Source organism: Cebidichthys violaceus, unplaced genomic scaffold (assembly GCF_023349555.1).
Source record: "Cebidichthys violaceus isolate CVI_PGR_0920_01 unplaced genomic scaffold, fCebVio1.0.p SCAF_28, whole genome shotgun sequence".
In the NCBI taxonomy this organism is placed as follows: Eukaryota; Metazoa; Chordata; class Actinopteri; order Perciformes; family Stichaeidae; genus Cebidichthys; species Cebidichthys violaceus.
Genome location: NW_027176461.1, coordinates 2,803,314 through 2,821,209, shown reverse-complemented (window position 1 = coordinate 2,821,209; position 17,896 = coordinate 2,803,314). Strand labels below are relative to the sequence as shown.

The 17,896-nt window shown below is 44.5% G+C and overlaps 2 protein-coding genes across 4 annotated transcripts in view; one reads left to right on the top strand and one right to left on the bottom strand.

Annotated features, from left to right (window-relative positions):
• Window positions 1-7,665, top strand: part of ralgapa2 (Ral GTPase activating protein catalytic subunit alpha 2) — an 85,100-nt gene extending 77,435 nt beyond the window's left edge. For all 3 annotated transcript variants that reach the window (XM_068721464.1, XM_068721466.1, XM_068721463.1), the window contains one exon: window positions 4,836-7,665. In XM_068721464.1, the coding sequence (XP_068577565.1) occupies window positions 4,836-4,993 (158 nt within the window). In that variant the 3' untranslated portion in view covers window positions 4,994-7,665. The remainder of the gene's footprint in view (window positions 1-4,835) is intronic.
• A 2,115-nt stretch (window positions 7,666-9,780) lies between these two features.
• insm1b (insulinoma-associated 1b) lies at window positions 9,781-12,423 on the bottom strand. The gene has a single exon (XM_068721950.1). It carries the CDS (start codon window positions 12,285-12,287, stop codon window positions 10,824-10,826), a length of 1,464 nt encoding a protein of 487 aa, XP_068578051.1. The 5' UTR covers window positions 12,288-12,423; the 3' UTR covers window positions 9,781-10,823.
• Between the last annotated feature and the right edge of the window lie 5,473 nt (window positions 12,424-17,896).

Genomic DNA, 17,896 nt, shown 5'->3' with positions numbered 1-17,896 from the left:
TGTGATATTCAGGCTGTTGAGGGCAGGCGAGAGGTACTCGCCTACATTACCATACTGTTTGCCCAAAGAATCTCCTCAGACCGACCTCTTGTCACCTCCTCTCATACCCAGCACCAAACCAGCTGAAAGGGAAGGACTGAGAGGAAGAAATACAGATACAGAGGAATATAGTGGAGAGGGAGCTGCAGGCAAAAGAGAGAGAGAAAGAGAAAGAGAGAGCAAGAAGTAGTAGCTGCCATAGACTATTTCAACTATGGGTTCCTTTGTGGCTGGGAAGAGATGGGTTAGAGAGGTTAGCCAGGCTTGAGAATAATGTTTCACAGCATGGGACATACACTGTGTCTAATGTGAGAGGCCATAACATAATGAAGTCTGTACGGCAGTTGTGTCACCCTCGCTGCTGCGGAAACTCGTTCTGAACAGCAATTTGTATTTCTCCGGAATCTACGTGTGTAAATGGATTACAAGGTGTGTGTGTGTGTGTGTGTGTGTGTGTGTGTGTGTGTGTGTGTGTGTGTGTGTGCGTGCGTGCGTGCGTGCGTGCGTGTGCGCGTGCGCGTGTGCGCGTGTGTCCATTCACATTGTATCCAGGACTCACTTGCACCATGCAATACTGTAACACAGTCACTTTCTTGCGCGTTAACCATTATAACGGTGCTGTTGAGCAATTTCACAAATCGCTTTTGCTGCTGATGTTTGTCATTTTAAATACTGACTCATCTCGGGGGTCATTTGTCCAAATAACTGTATTTAAATTTAAGTGTTGTCAAAGTAAGCACATTTCTAACAGTAAATTTCCGCAAAAAAAAATAGATAATAGAATATATCTATTTTATGTTATGGTGCAGCCATGGAAATGTGACATTTTGGGTTTGACTATTCCATTGTTCATTATAAGGACCAGTGAGCTTCACTGCAGTGCTGGGACAAGCAGACACAGAATACAGTGTGTATGTGAATCTGTGATTTAGTGTGAAATGTGTGTAAATTTAAAGAAACATAACAATATTTTACAGACAAATCAAGAATTTAAGCCTAATGTAACATTAAGAAAACACACACACACCAAGTGCGACTACTGGGGGATATAAGATAACCAGCAAAATTCCCATTTGCCTAATCTAGAACCAGCGACTGTAAAAAAAAACGACAAACAATTATTCGTTTGTCAAAATTGTTGCAGATCAATTTCCCATCAGTCAATTAGTTGTTTAATTGACTTTAACAGTTACTCCTAGCCTCCACCGTTGTGTGTGTGTTTTTGTGTCTTCTTCTCAACCGTATCCATAAACTAAAGGCATGTATTTAATGCTTTAGGCCACATGAATAATGCATCCGAGTATCCTTTATCGCTGTAGTTAATCATCCTGATCTTTTGTGTCCCATCAAGCATATAGCTTCAATGTGTCATTGATGGCTGGCCGACGCTGCTCCTCATTCTCACCCTTCTGAAATGTGCTTTACTGCCCTCCTGTGTGTGTGTGTGTGTGTGTGTGTGTGTGTGTGTGTGTGTGCGTGTGTGCGTGTGTGTGTGCGCGTGCGCGTGCGCCCGCCCATCCATCTGTCTGTCCGTCCATCCTGCTCTGGCTCCCATTGCTGCCACTAACATGTCATCCATGCTCCACGACAGCGTGCAGGCGTTGGCCGGGGATGGTTTGGGACATGGAGTACCCCTGGGCCAAACTGGACTGTAAGACTCTGCCTGCTTCCTCCACACTAGGCATGACGCCCAGCCGCATCCCACCAGCATCCATCCATCCATCCATCCATTCATTCATTTAGGTCACTTTGAACCCCGCCATCATCAAATAACTGGGGGGGGGCTGCGCTTGATTTAGCCCTTTTGTAAAAGAAAAGTCAGGCTCAAGTTCCAAGTCCAGATTCTGCATGCTAATTGCTAAATGACGCGCTCCCTCAGTGTTTCACCGCTTCCCAGTGAAAGGCATTTTACCCTCAGCCCTCTCCGGTCATCTCTCTACATTTTTTGGCTTTTCAGCATCCTCCACAGTGTCGTCGTCCACCATGATCCTGAATGCAACCTCACTTTGACCCTGTAACTTCACACCGGCGTCACGGCTTCCTGCATGAGCCAGTCCATCTGTCATACAGACCGTGCTCTGCCCTCGTTGTGATACACCTGCACTGCTTTGCTCCGTTTTTATTGTCTTGTTTTAGTGTTGTGTGTTTTCATCCTCTAAACCTTTTTCTAAATGAATAGAAAGCGATACTTGTTTTCCTCTCATGGATAAAACAACTTCAAATCTCCCATGACTCTCTCACCCTAACCCTCTCCAAAAGTAACACTGGTGATGTATTTTTCTGTTGTTGCCATGTGAACTGCCCACCATTCATGCTTTGAATTTCAAAATCGCCCTGATTTTGAAATGTGTGAATTGGACAGATTAATCAGGTACCATCAGACATTATGGCCTTAGAGGTGTCTTCAGGAAAAACAAAATGGCACTTCATGATTAAGTCATCACCCAAATCAGTGAACCGTGTCTGACTTTTAAACCCTCCAGTGACGACTAACCTCGACGACACACAAGCTGTCTGAAAATCCCGCTCGTCCAGCCCTTCAGATAGCGGACTTTTCAGCAGCGCTGTGTTGTGTTCCGCTGCAGTGTGGTATGGTGTGTGTCCGCTGCTCTCTCTCACATGATGCTCTACTCTGTTTTTCCCTTTGTAGATTAAAAATATCTAAAAGGTCCAAATACTGTATATGGCGAAGGTAAGCCCCGAGTCAGACCGGAAGCTTGTTTCCGTCCAGCGGCCTACCCCGTCGCTCGATCACTCATCCTGGCTGTTTTCCTCCCCCACCCCTCCTTTTTTTCATTCAGCACTAACCAAGCTTTACTTACTGAGTGCTCTGACAAAGCGAAGGGGACAGAAAAATCAGGCTGTTTATTTGGGGGGTGTCCTACTGTTTAGGCCAGGCTGGTAATTGAAAGTGATGCACGGTGGGGACAATTAGCACCTGACTAAGTAGCAGCATGAACAATACGGCTACACTTCTGGCCCTCGCTTCTGCATGTGGCGCTCCTTTATCTCTTCCCCCAGCAAACACTTTTCTCTTTTCTTTCTTTCTTTTTTTTTTTTTCCTCCCTCCACCCCCCCCCCTCATTTCCTCCTGTTGGAGTGTGCCTGTTTGCCTGGGGCAGACTCTGAGACTAACACCTGCCGCACTGGAAGATGTCTTTGTCATCTAAAGCCTTGTTTGAACTGCTGCGGAGGGGACCAATGGGATAGCGGGGCCATTTAAAGACCCTCTTTGTTTTCCCTCTCGCTCGGTCTCTCCCTTCTTCTCTCCATTTGAAATTAACCTCACCGTGAGGCAGACTGGGCTGAGTAAAGAGCGGAAATGCTGGGTTCTTTTGACGATAATATTGATGCATTAGCTCTTCTGGATCTGGGCTATTTTTCCACTCAGTAACTTACTATGAAAATTAATTCTTACATAAGGCCATACAGTGAGGAACGACGTTTAGAAACTGATGTAACCACAGTCATTAAGTGCCTCAGTGGGAGTGATGACTGTTTAGTGCAGCATGTTTTAATGGCTGCTAAACGAAAAGGGAAGTCGGTTGAGTGGGTGGATAACTGTACCACACTATTGTCTGTGTATATTAGCTGTAATAGGTGGTTTCCTTCATCCTGTCTACCATGTGTCTTTACAGCACATCCAGACAAAGTTTAGTTTATAAAGCAAAGTATTTACTGTAGGAATGAGTTGAAGAATACGGGAATGCAGGATTTGTTCTGTCCATCGGGCCAGCCCACATTTTTAGCTAAGCTCAACCCTTTTTTTAGATTCATATGCAGATTTGAGAATTCATGTTAGGGACCCCCCCCCCCCCTCGTCACCTCCCTCCCGGCCCTTCACAATACACACACCCAATGTTTCATCCATAGCCCAGCCCTCCTCTCCCAACGAGCAGCCCTGGATGCTGCCGGTGTCCACTGTGCTGCTGAGTGTCTGTTACTCCAGCCATCTGCCATTCCTTTTAGCCGCTGCAACTTGAGATGCCTCCGAAAAAATGGCAGGAAATAAAAGGATAGGAAAGAAAATAGGCAACCAGATGCCATCTCAACAAAGCAGAAAAGTTGTTTAAACTCGGAGCACGGGGGCCGAGGCGGGTGGGGGGGGGGGTCCCGCGGTCTGGGTTTGGTCAGGGGCGCACTGAGGAAGCCGGGGCAGCGTTCACAATACTTGATTGTCCTCACCAGCGTTCCATGCCCACCTCCCGGCTTATTCCAGCTTGCCATCCCCTAATCATAGATGTGAAGTTTTTGAAAAAGGACAATACTTGACAATGGGTAGGCTCCACATGTTCACAACAAGAGCATAATGTGCAATTTTATTTTCATTCAAAGCATTCTGCTGTCACACGTGAATTGAAGACATTTTTTTTTTTTTTGCCCGTAGCTGCAAAGGTTACCTCTCTTTTTTTTTTTAATACTATATAAGCATCTGGCAAAACTGTATTGGGAAGAAAGGCAGCTTCTCTTTAACAAGCTTTGCTTTTTCACAGCATGTGAAAGAGGCATGTCATTTCTGAAATATTTTTGATTCTCTTTCTCACATCTATATTCTAATGACGTAAGGGGGAGAACAAGCTTTGAAAATGTTGTGAATGTTGGTGGAAATCCTATGAACTGGGTAATCTTGGTTGTGGGAGCAGCAACATGCATGACAAAGCATGCTGGGATGAACAGCAATCACACAAAGCCCAATGAACCCCACTGCCACGTCTAACCAGCTCCGTCTCTCTCTCTCTCTCTCTCTCTCCATCGTCGTCCTTTCTGTCTACAAACTCCCTGCATCTCTCTCCCAGGCTCCTTCACCGGCAGCGCCAGCACAGAAGCCGGAAACGCCGCAGCAACGACGGACTCTGTCGACCAGGTTTCTCCCACAATGCCCCGTGCCACAAAGAACCGAGTTTCCGGGAAACTCCGCCGGTCAGCCAGCGCTATAAGCAAATCCTCCAACTGAACTCTTCAACCCCCACCCCCCCACCCCCCCACCCCTTCACCCCCCCACCCCTTCACCCCACCCCCGAGTGCAGCCTTTAATCTTTTCTCGAAGAACCTCAAACACCCAGCCGTGACTGCAAGAGTTGTTTCTTTTCTGGCGAGTTCTTTGTTTTATTTTGTGTCGTATAAACATGTAACTGGAGCATATTGCAATTTTTAATTTAAGTGGCAATCATTGATTTCGTTGATACATTTCCATTTGTTGTGGTCTTTAACTGCTCAATCGAGATGGACATGTGACTAAACTATTTATGTTCGCCCTGGTGGTCTCAGCTTAAGAATCAGCAGCATAGGAAGACATAGGAGTCTGAAAGCAACCTGTAATAACAATTGTCGTTTTTATTCTCATGTTCTAGTGCATTCTCGACGCACTAGGGAAAAGAAGTTCTTACTATAGTAAGGGAATGGGAGCCTGCTTCACTTTGTTTCCATATCTCGTCGGTCTCAACACTTAATGCGATAAAGCACTGAATGATACAGCTGTGAATGGCACCATGCTGAAACTGCACAAGAGATTGGTATCCATTTATAAGTGTGTCTGCCTTTATACCTCTTCCTGCACCTGCCACAACCTTTCTGTGTCAAAGACGATGTTGTTGTCCTGCTCGTTGGCACCGGTTTGGACTGCGTGGACCATGTCCCTACACTGGAAAAGGAGCAAACACTGATGCATGGGGAATACCGCCCCAGAATGATTTGTACTCGCTGCACTACTACACAGACTTCCTGGGCACGGAGTCCCTGCAGTACGAGCAGTCAGAGGCTTTTTAATTGTTGTGAACCCAGAGTGGACAATCAATGACGTCTTTCTAACTGGAGCTGAAAAGAAATTTGTTTTTGTTGTTCTTTTTATCACTCTAATTTTCCTTTTTAAATGAATTCCGATGGATTGTGTCCCGATTTGATTTATGCAACTCCGCTGAAATGAGAAAAGACTGCGTTTGTAATTGTTTTCTGATGTCGTTAACATAGGCTCATGTCCGGTAATTGAATAAGTTCCTCCTGTCTCTTTCCTCTGCTATCAGTTTCCCTGTCCTGTGAAGCTGAAGACATCGACATTCCAACGTTCCCGACCAACGTTTTTGCACTCACCGTCATTGATTTAACTAGCATTGAATGTTTCTCTTTGTTCTTGGATTTAAATTGCTTTAAATTGTATTGGTCTGTTGCTGGATGTATATAGAAAGGACTACCTGATGAATTATGAATTATTTTTTGCTGTTCTGTTGTATTATGTATTCTTGTGCTGTTTAGAGGAAAAATACCGCCAGAGCCTCAGGTGAATCTTACCTCCATGCACTGGTGTGTGTGTGTGTATTTTGTGTGTGTGAGAGAGTGTGTGTGCGTGTGTGTGTGCATGTGAGTGAGTTTCAGAAAGAGCTTCTCACAGTGTCTGTGTAACGTCTGTCCTGTAAGATGCTGTCCAACACCACCTTTCCTCCCCATAATCAGATTTGAGTTCCTCCTCTCCGTAGTCTGAGATAAACCATGGACACCCTGTGTCACATCTCCCCGTTAGCAGCGTTAACTCAACGTTTTTTTGGTTTTTTTTCCATCCTCTGTGTGTCTAAAGGTCAACGTCTTGTGCTTCCCACAACAAAAACAACAGCAGATGGATTTTGAACTGCGGGGTTCTCTATTTAGTCTTTATTACAGGTGGTGTGCTGCTCCGTCTTTATCTGTGAATGGATCAAGTGGCACCAACTCCTCCTCCTCCTCTTTCCCATGATCCTCTCCCCATGTCGCCTCCTGAGGCCAGAGGAGGGGTGGCTGTTCTGGGTTTAGGTGGCATGCCAGAGCTGAACTCTAGCAGCCCTCCTAGCAACGGCCGGGCCGACGCTCTCACTTCTCCAGCCTGCCCGCTCGGGGTTGTCATGGTAGCCAGGTGTCGTCGTCGTCCCCCACACACACACACACACACTGTACTCTCACACCCTCTGAGGGCTCCACCCAAGCTGCAACACTATCCCCATCTGTTGCGCTGCTATGCCTTACTTTCCCCCCCATGCTCTCCTGTCATTTTTCTCTCTTCTCTCACACGTCGCCTCCTTTTGTTTGTTTATTCCCCGAGCAGAAAATGGGGAATCCAAACAGCAGGAGGACGGAGGGATCAATTTTAATTTTGTGCTTTTGTTTTTTGAAGAATGTATAGATATATAGGCCTGGATCACAACTATGTTTTTTTTTATTTCCCCCTAAAGCCACTTGAAGGAACCGCCCAGGATGCTGATCTTAAAGATTGTAGGTTAGAGATGACGTGTATAAAAGGGGTCTGTGCTCCCCCTTTGGTGGCTTAGTCGCTGGAGATGTTAGTTTGGACCAAGATAAGGATTGTGTGTCTTAAATAAGTGAAGATAATGAGCTAGTGTTAGACCCTAGTATGTTTTCTTTCTTTTCTTCTCGTTTCAGAAATACTTGTACATTGTGTCAAATTTGAGGGCTTGCGCGCCTTCTGAATATAAATATATTAATGCCTGTAATATAATCTTTGTATAAGAGAGAGGAAAAAAAGCTTGAAGATTTCATCATTACTTGTCAACATATCAAACTGTTTTTAACGACCGAAGTCCTGCTATCTTTATTAGAAATGTGAAAATTTAAACATTTCATTAAATCAATTTGAAATTCTAAGTATCTTTGTCCCTTTTCCTTCTCAAAAACACATCAGATAATTGTGTAACCTCAGATTTTGTGGAGTTGTGTGTGTGTGTGTGTGTGTGTGTGTGTGTGTGTGTGTGTGTGTGTGTGTGTGTGTGTGTGTGTGTGTGTGTGTGTGTGTGTGTGTGTGTGTGTGTGTGTGTGTGAGTGTGTGAGAGAGTGTGTGAGTGTGTGCGCGCTGACATGATGGTGCTGTTACCATGGGCTTTCTGACCCTGGCCCAGCCACACTAGCAGCAGCAGCAGGGGTAACCTGACCCTCCTCCCATCTGTCTCCCCTGCTGCTCAGCCCTGCTTAGGGGAGGCCGGCATAATGGAACCTCACCAGGAGGTACAGGTGCAATGGTTGCAGCACCTACGGGTGCCCTGCCTCGCCAGGGTCACATAAAGACGCAAGAAAAGCACTTGACCGTAATTGGAGCCCTAAAACTGTGTGTGAGAGAGAGGGTGAGAAAGAAGCCTGTAATGTTACCTCATTTTCACCCGGCTCAGCGCTGTTAGACCTCAGTTGTTCACTATGAGGTGCTTTATAACACAACAGTCAGGGTCCAAGTGTCCCAGCCCCTCTGAGGCTGACATCCTCTGTTAATACCACCCGGTTGTATTATTCCATGTGTTTAATATTTCACACTGCTTCCCTGTAGTCACACTTCAATTATCTCTCTGTCTTGATGTATTGTCACTGATGCCTTAAGGGGGAGTAATACTCATTTTAAAAAAAAGTTTGTGTTTTTAAGGCCTTGGACAGGTGTATGGTATTAATGAGCAGGAACAACTCTGAAGTGGCCAAAGAGAGAGGAACAGCAGATAAAGTCACACAGTGTAAGGTTGTTTTTTTAAAAATCCTTTTAAACAAATTGAACATTTTTTTCCCCCGGACGGTGATGACGCTCTGAGGTGAACATACTGCTGACAGCATGTGTCTGAAGGTCCGAAGTGACACAGTTGGAGGCTGCCTGCTAAATTACAACTGACTTAATGCTTTACAGGTTCTGGGGGTCAGATATGAAGCCAACCGAGCCCTCATGTGTCCTAAATCAGCACAAATCGAGCTGCATGAGTCTGCCGAAGCAGACAGATGTTTTACTGCTCCAGAGGTGAGTGTGATCCACCACCTCTTTGTCCTCCCGTCATGTCCTGACATGGTATTAAGGAGGGAATTTATGATTAGCCCCTAAGTGCTTCTCTGTGGCAGCAGCGAAACGGCGTCTATTGAGCCGGTGCAGCTATGATTTACTGCGCATCAGCCTGATGAACAACGGGGAATCGAAGGCGAAGGTTTGTCCAAGGGGGCTCCTGAGGTTTCTTTTCCCTGTTTAGGACGACTAACTAGATTCGCGCTATTTTGGAGTGTGGCTCCGATGTTGGAGAGAAAGGAGAAGTTTAATGCTAACAGTGTTGAAGCTTTAATGGTGTTAAGTTATACTATTGTTTCTCGTGCTTAAGAAGCCTCGGGAGGATCGGGGAGCCCACCTTTGGGAGTCAACTTTGAACCATCTCATCGGGCATAACAGCAGCATTGAAACTGCTCTTCACCTCCTTTGAACAATTATGTGTAGTAAAGACAGAAACTGTCTATAGTTTTTTATGAATTAACGTCCTAAATCCATGCAATATTTAAAAAATATACTCATAAATGAAGTGTAAAGATTTGTTTTAGTTTAAAGGTAATTTTGAAAGATCTTTTGCGCAACGTTCTATGCAGGGTAATTGTCTTAGTTTGTGTTCTGAGAATGCGACCACAACAATCCGAGGCCTTATTCCAACATCTCAAAGTATTCCGTGTCATATTTAATCTTTTCTATAATAAGAAATAATTCGCCTTAGACTTCCCTAAAGAGAAACAATTCCAGAAACAAAGCATTGACAACCAAAACTAGGATCAACACGCGTATTATTTAAACACTTTAATCCTCCACGTCTTCAACACAAAACTCCCCTCAGAAATATGATTATTGTTAAGACATAAAGTTCATTACCGTCGTGTACTTTGTTCACTCTGAAAAAGTTAAGCCACCTTGAGACACGTGTCCTTTTGAAAATATTTTATTTCGATAGACAACAACGATGTACACATACAATCAAAGCGCTATAAAAGCCAACATTTAAGAAAAATAACTTGTCCTTAAAAAAGATTGCATCTAAGGTAAGAGCTTTACGTTTTTTTTTTCTTTTTACAAGAGCTGTGGAGATTGAAGATTAAAAACCCGACTCACGACAATTATCACAACTCGTGAATTTGACCCAAAAGCAAAAACAAAACAAAAAATAAACATTTTGGCTATACGACATGTAAACTGCCAGAACGATTCACAGAAGAAGTCACAACAAACACAACAATAAGTTACATAAAATAATTAGAATAAATAAATAAATAAACATATGATGAAAAATATTGCAACAATTCTTCAATAATAATAATAATAATAATAATAACAATAACATAATAAAATATGTGCCAGCATTCAAAATTAAAACAGTCTATGTTGACTTTTTTTAAGGCAGTTATACAGCGGGATTTGGATGTGTATGTAGGCTATGTCGGACTAGGCTTATCTGTATACTAAAGGCATTCGTGGTTCTACTAAACAGGGAATGCTTCAGTCACTCTCTTTTTCCCCACCAATACAAAGTTGACAAGTTCTGTCGTTCACAAACAGCGTAAAGCTACAGCGATAGAGCGATCACGGTCAGTGAATTCAAAAGGCTTCGATGGGGAAAAGGATTTCTGAGAATGTTAAGACATTTCTTAGGTCTAGAAGCTATCATTGAACACATGTGCTGTCCTAGAAAAATACCCTTTAACAGTCAAACTAACGCTTTGTATTCTTTTTTTCTTTTTTTTTCTTGATAAACTAATTTGAGAAAGAAAATCTCAAAATAGGCCTATATGTAATTCAAATATAGAGAGAAGCATTCAACAATCACTGATTGGCATGGAAAAGACACCTCATTAAACACCACTTAAACATCAAACCGCCCTGCCTTTCATTGGCCTAAAGTTATGGCAGTGAGCATCACAAACTCTTCATTTTTTTTAACCCCAAAGCCACTTTTTTTGTTTCTCCTTTTTTTTTTTTTATCCCCCCCCCCCCCTCCTCCTCCATTAAAGGCACGAGTTTAGTGTTGTCTCTAGCAGGCGGGGCGCACCGGCATCTGGAGCAGGATCACCTGCCTGTTCTCCGAGGGGTGGCACTTGTTTATGTGCCTGGTGAGCCCCGGCGAGCTGTAGAGAGTGGCGGGGCAGTATTTGCACGGGTAAATCTGGGAGGAGTGCATGAGGCGCAGGTGTCTCTCCTGGCCGGCCCTGCTGGTGAAACTCTCCCCGCACACCGGGCACAGCAGGCAGTCCACCGGGCTCAGATTGAGAGGGCTTTGGTTTGAGGCTTCCTCTGAGGATGATGATGATGATGATGATGATGATGCTGAGGAGGAGGAGGAGGAGGAGGATACGACCGGAGCCTGCTCGGCCGGGTGGTCGCCGGTTTGAAACCCGTGCTCCTCCAGCACTTTCTTTTGCAAGGCCTGGTGTGCCATGATGTGTTTTCTTAGGTATGCCTGTCGCTTAAACCTCTTCCCGCAGTACTGGCAGTCATATGAGCCATCTTCAGAGCCCGACTCGGACAGACCTGGACTCGGGGTGTCTCTGTCACTCATGTCTTTGGCTTCGTCGGTGACTGACTTGACACCTAGCGGTGGCATTTTGGCCATTTCGGCTTTGATGCCCTGTGCTGGTGGCATCGCCGGCGCGCCGGCGGTGGTCCGGGGTTTGTGCCAGCGGCGATGAGAGGCGAGGTTGGCTGGGCAGCTGAACATCTTATCGCACTCGGGACACCGGTACTCTACCCTGACGATGCGGGAGCACTTGTGCTGAGCCAGGGAGAAGGGATCCGCATACGCCTCCTTGCACAGCTGACACACAAACTCCCCTAGAGGCTTGTTTCCTCCGGACTGCGACCTCGGCTTCATCTCCACCGGCCCCTCTTTGATTTTGAGACCAAGCACGGGAGAAGTCGTCATCTCGTCTTCAAAGTTGAGTTTCCTAATGGCTTTGGGTTTCTTGGAGGCGGGTTTAGATTTGCGCTCTGTGCCTTCAGCTGCGGGTCTTTTGGTGGCAACCCGGTTGCTGGGCGCCGGGAGGCTGCTGGTGGTGCCACTGCGGCTGCTGTTGCTGGTGCCGATTTTCAGGTCGACCGGAGCGTACAGGAGGTGGTCCAGGCCGGAGAGGGAGGCAGGTGTCGGGAATGACTCGGCAGAAATTGGCGAGCCCAGATTGAAACTTCGCTCAAAATATCCCCTGTCGTGCTCCTTGCTGATGGGCCGGGTGGGGCTGTAGAGGGCTTGGCACACCGCCTCTGGGTTGCCGAACTGTACCGGCTTCTCCAGTCTTGGCACCGGCACGTCAGCCGCTCTGAAATCCGGAGACGTTGCGGCGCGGTCTGGACTGGACGCCACGGACATCGGCGGGGAGGGGTCCACATAACTCGGCAAGGCAGCTGGGGTGGGATGCTCCTGGAGGTCATTTTCGTCTGACCGAGTCCTGTAGGAAATATGTGCAGATTTCTTGTTTCTTTTTACCAGGAATCCTTTGGGCATCTTGGCGAATAACAGCAGAAAGGCACTTCAGGGAGGTGGGCGAAGTCTGGAGTATCCAGGTTTGTTAAAAATATGGCAACTCTAGAGGCGTATGGGACTTTATCTCCCCGGTATATCGATTCTTCTGTTGCTGAAATGTTTTCGTCTCCAAGGCATAGCTCCACTCTTTTTATGCCGGAATGATGCTATTGTTCTCGCCCCCCCCTGTTGCAGAATCCCCGACCAATCAGATGAAAGCTGGATCCCAGTGGATTGGATTGTGGGAGGGCTCAGAGTCGGGGTTTGGTGGATTTCGTTGGAGGATGTGCAGATAGCTTAGCAGATGTACTGGCGGTTTATTACATTAATGTGTGCGCTCGGCCCCTCCCCGACAGAGGCACACGACGGGACCCTCCTCTTTTTACGGTCTGATAGGCCCCTATACAAATGCACACGTGCCACGGCTTTGTGGCTCTCCTCTGGGGGCCCCGGAGCTGCCAAAAGGAAATGTCCGTCACTGCCACAATCATCGAAATTTAAAATTAAGACAAGGATGAGATAAGCTTGGTTACATACAAACCAAAAGCTGTGTTTCTTTCAATTTCTCCTGCGGTGTTGCTCAAAGAGACCATTCACCTTAATACGCACAACGGTGAGACCAGATTCTCTCAGTTCTGTGTTTCACGTTGTTGTTGTTTTTTGTTGTTGTTGTTGTTGTTGTTGTTGTTGTTTTTTTACCTCCACACGTTTTAGACTTGTTTGTCTTCTCTATCCACGCTCCTCTTTTACGCACGACCGTTGCGCACATTACGCAGGCCTTCCAAGAGCCCAAACAGGTTCTATAGACCTTTATTTTATTATGTCTTAAATAAACACTATAGAGGGTGTGTTTCTTTATTGTAGGGCACGTGTCTGCCTCGGTTTAACTCGACATATAAATCAGACATCTCGCTGCATACATAAGTAATAAGAAGGCCCTCTGGTCTCTGTGCACAATAGCCACGTCTGCCCGTTCTTGAATATCCCTGTCTTTTTTTTTTTTTTGTCGTTTGAAAGGCAAATTGACCTCTTAACGGGACTCACGGCCAATCTGGCCCACAGCTAGACGCGTGCTGGGCGGAATCAGTGCTCCAGACAAAGAAGGCCGCAGCCGAGGCTTGTGTAGCAAAATGCTGCACAGATATGCAAAGTTAAAGTGAAGCTGCTGTTGTTTCTGTATACTGTGTGGAACTGTTGTTTGTACAAATATGTGCAGTTTTCAGGACGGTCATTGTTGATATTTGTGTTTAGTTTGCTGATAGAAGTTTGTAATCTTCCATATTAAAGTTTGCATTAAATCCAAAGTTAAACAAGTAAAGATGTGTGTAATACCTTAATCATTTCTGAAAACAAACCCCCGTTTCTTTAAATCTGGTCTAGTTCTGCAGCCTCCTGGCAGTCGGACAAAAACATCTTTATTTCTGACGACTGTCTGTGTCTAATTTTCTTTACCCGCTCCCCTATGGTTTCCGTGCATACCTCATATATTGTGTATTTGTCTTTTTCCCTCGTTATAATGGCTAAATGTAGGCTGCAGAGCGCCACTTGGCAGAGAGTGCATTCTTTTTCCTTTCACTCGGCAGACCAGGGAGGAATTAATCTCCATCGTCGTACATTGTTCCCCTCATTTGCATAAAGCTGCACTATGACCAAGTCAAATAATTACACAATCGGCGCTGAGCCGCAGGCCTGCGCCTTCCTTTCAATAGGCCTCTGTGTGCCGGTGCCTTCTCACCTGCCTGAAAGCACACCGTTATTTTGGTTGGATAGATTTTGTTGGATAGATTTACTAAAACAAGAAAAATAATATATTTAATTTTTAAATTAGTGAAAGAGAGAGAGCAAACTAGATAGAAACTTTCAATAATTTAATTCAGTAAACATATTTATATATATATATATATATATATATATATATATATATATATATATATATATATATATATATATAGTTTGAACATATTTTTGAAGTATTCATCGAAAATCACATTGATCTTTAAAGTCACCTACTGTCTTCTTATTTTTTAATCTTTTCTAATTTTTGTTTTCCCTGGTTTCGCTCACAGGGTTATCATTTACATTTGCTCTTAGACATAAATATAATCCAAACTTCTTGTTGGGTGTATCTCGTGTTCGCCTCCTCTGCTCTGTTACTTGTTGTTCTTTCAGTCTGCACATCTATTAGTCGTGGTTTGTTGGGACTACATGCTTTGATGGCATTTTAACGAGTTCCTCTTTCCCCCATGATAATTTCTGTGGGGGTGCGTGGGCCGGTGTGCTGCTGGCTACACAGACGCATGCGCGTGTTTGATCAGTGGCGCGTGCTGCACTGGCGGACGGGAAGCATAGGCGCCTAATTAGCATACAGCTGCAGCTACTTTAATGCAGGCTCAACTTCATCCTCCTAAACCGTATGGCGTGCTGTAGGATTTTAAATGTTGTTCTCACTTCCCTCGCTGCCAGTAGGCCATGTTGTCAATCTAATGTATCAGGTGATATGACAACATTTAAAGATATGATAGTTTAAAATTATTTTTGATGTGATGTAAAATCATATATTTTTACTGTAGGTCTAAATTTGCTCAGCTTTATGCAAATAGTCACTTTAAGAAGGTGGCTATGCTGTCGCAGGTCTGATAGTTCTTGACTGAATAACCAGAAGTTTGAGTTGAAGATTAAACCGTTTCTGAGCGTCTGGTCTCAGAAACCAGTTCTTACTTCATTGCACCACCTACAGGATGAAGAATTAATGCTTTACAGAGAAAGGTTGAGCTACAGTACCCAAAACACTGCACTCAGATCTCTTTGCAGGCATCTCACTGTGCCGTTTCTGTCAAACATTAACCCGGTTACCCAGGGAGCTGTGGAGCAGTTTGGTAATTCCACAAAGATTAGATTAGCCTTATTCTCGCCATACATGTACAGAAACCTCCTGTACCTCCCACATGAATGATTGGCTCCATGTGCTTTGCCAACCCAAGCCAATTTGAAAGTGCAATAGGACATGACTGTAATTGGTGCTCACTACATGGCCACCTTCAATGCATTGTCAATCAATTATTGTAATGGATTAGCTGAGGTCCTATTCTGGCTGGTTGTAATCTGATAGAGGGCTCTTTCAGCACCATGGAGAGAGCCAGCGAGGGACCCAGATTTAATCAGGCAGGCTGTGGACACGGCACAGCCTCGGCTTCAGCCTTTGTCCCTGAAACTGAGAGCAGGCAGGCACCAGCAACAGAACAATGACCCGGTGGAACAAAAGTGCCAGAGTTTAATGAAGTGATTGGTTTTTAAATATAGTTCTATTTGGGTGTTTCCAAAACACATTTAAACTCTTTCTACAGAGAGATGATGGCTCAATTCACCTCCATTGTCTTCTATACTACTCTTTTCTTTTTGGTTGCTCTGTTGCAGTTTTGTTCATGAATCTACCTGTTTGGTTGTGTGAATGAATCTACATATATACTTTTTTCCATTGTGTTTTAATTTAAATATATTTGTTGTTTGCTTCTGCTGTTTTTAATGGAGCAGCTCACTGCTTGGCCTTATGATACACTTTCCTGTCATTTGCAAAGAGAATATTTGTTTGGAGAGTCAGGAGGTTTTCTGCTATATCTTTTGTTTTCATAGGGAAAACAATAAAGACAGAGTCCTCTGTTATGTATTTCTTATTTGTTCCACCAAAATGAACTGTGTGCCACTGTTTGGGTTTCTCGTGGAAGACGAGGAAAACCATCTGTTGGCAGTCTCAGGGGAGTCAACGAGTCACAGTGAAACAACAGTCAGTCGGCACTTATAAAGAGCAACAATAGTAAAAAGGTTTGTAGTGAGCCTCTGGAAAAGAAGTCAGACTGTAGCATCCAGAGGATCAATGGGGAAATTGCCTGTTTGGCCATGAGAGCAACACAAAGGTTACTGTCTAGACTTTAAAGTGTACTTTAGAAGGATACCCACGAGACCAGGTTACTGTGAAAAGCCCTGTAAAGTGGTATAGCTCTGAGCTTAAGACTAATGGACCTCAGTGTTGACTGAGAATGTCCCCGATGTCATCCGTACTTTTGACAATGATGCTGATGACTCTATGAGGACAGATGTTTCTGGGATTTTATGCAATTTCTGAAGAGGTTCGGTGGAGCTGGCTACTAAACAACTACTAAAAATGGTCTTCTTGATATATGTATATATATATATATATATATATATATATATATATATATATATATATATATATATATATATATATGTCCACTGCAAGGTAAATATGAAACGCTATATCAATAATTGCAAAAAGGTTGCTTAGTGCTTCAAGGGAAACGTTAGATGCTTTAATTGGTTTTATCTATGTTGTGTGTGCACAGATGTGAACAAATACTTCAAAGGGACAACCCCAGATTTTTTTTTTCTTTTCCCATAAAGAGCCTCTTATTAAAAAGAGGTCTTCCTGCATATCAGGCATATCAGTGGCTGGAGTCCCAGGGGCATGTTTAGCTCTAATTTACTCGTCGAAAACATCAGAGTGTCTCTCAATAATCTCCACAGTCCATTGGCTGTTTGGGGGTGGAGTCCCCTGTCAGAAAGCATGCCCTGGAATGTTAAACACTAATTCACCTCTGAGCTGTGGAGGTGGATAAAGTGATTGTTCTATCTGGGAACTGATTAAAACGGCTCTGGCCTGCTTCTCACCTCTGACGTCCACCACATTTATTTCTGTATTCATGAGCGGATGAGAAAGTGCACAGGCAGAGCGGCTGCCGTATTACAGATAATAAGACCAGCGGGCACCACATTCGCTGCCACAGGTTTCCCCCTGCCCCGGCTCATTCAATTATTTCACAAGAGTCCTCTGAGGCACAGCTGCACTATGGGGGTGAAGAGGAGTAAATTGAGGGACATTCATGTAGACACACACACACACACACACACACACACACAGAGAGAGAAGCGCACGCGCCTCACATACAAAGAGGTGGAGGAGACACACACACACACAAACACACACACACACACACACACACACACACACACACACACACACACACACACACACACACACACTCACACTGTAGAAAGAGAAGCCAGCATATAAAGGATTTTACTGACATGCATTTGGCTTGGCACTAGCAGTCGGTGCATTTCTTACACATGTAGACAACCACAAATGGTCCATCCTCTGTTGCTCACAGACTCCCTGAAGATTACAATGATATTGATAATGACTCCACGTAAGAAAAATGAAATCAGGGCCATTGCTCATAGACTCCATATATGAGGTCGCCATTATCTTGATGAAAGTGTAGACAGCAGCTGTATCATCTAGGAGCATGAAAGATGGACTCTGGCAAGCCTAATGGGCCGTATCCTTTATCTATTGACATATGGAGCTACACAGTGGTCATCTTTCTCATAGCCTTAAACTATTAGTCAGCTTATCTCACTTATTATAAGACGCATTGAATTCATGTAGAAATCTCTGTTAAATACATAACGGCCTTGTTTTCTGAATTAATATTGACAGCTCTACTGTGGAAGTTGTTCTGCTGAGTGTGTGAAGACGGGTTGCTGTCCATGGTCCTGAACCTTTGCCCCTGAGT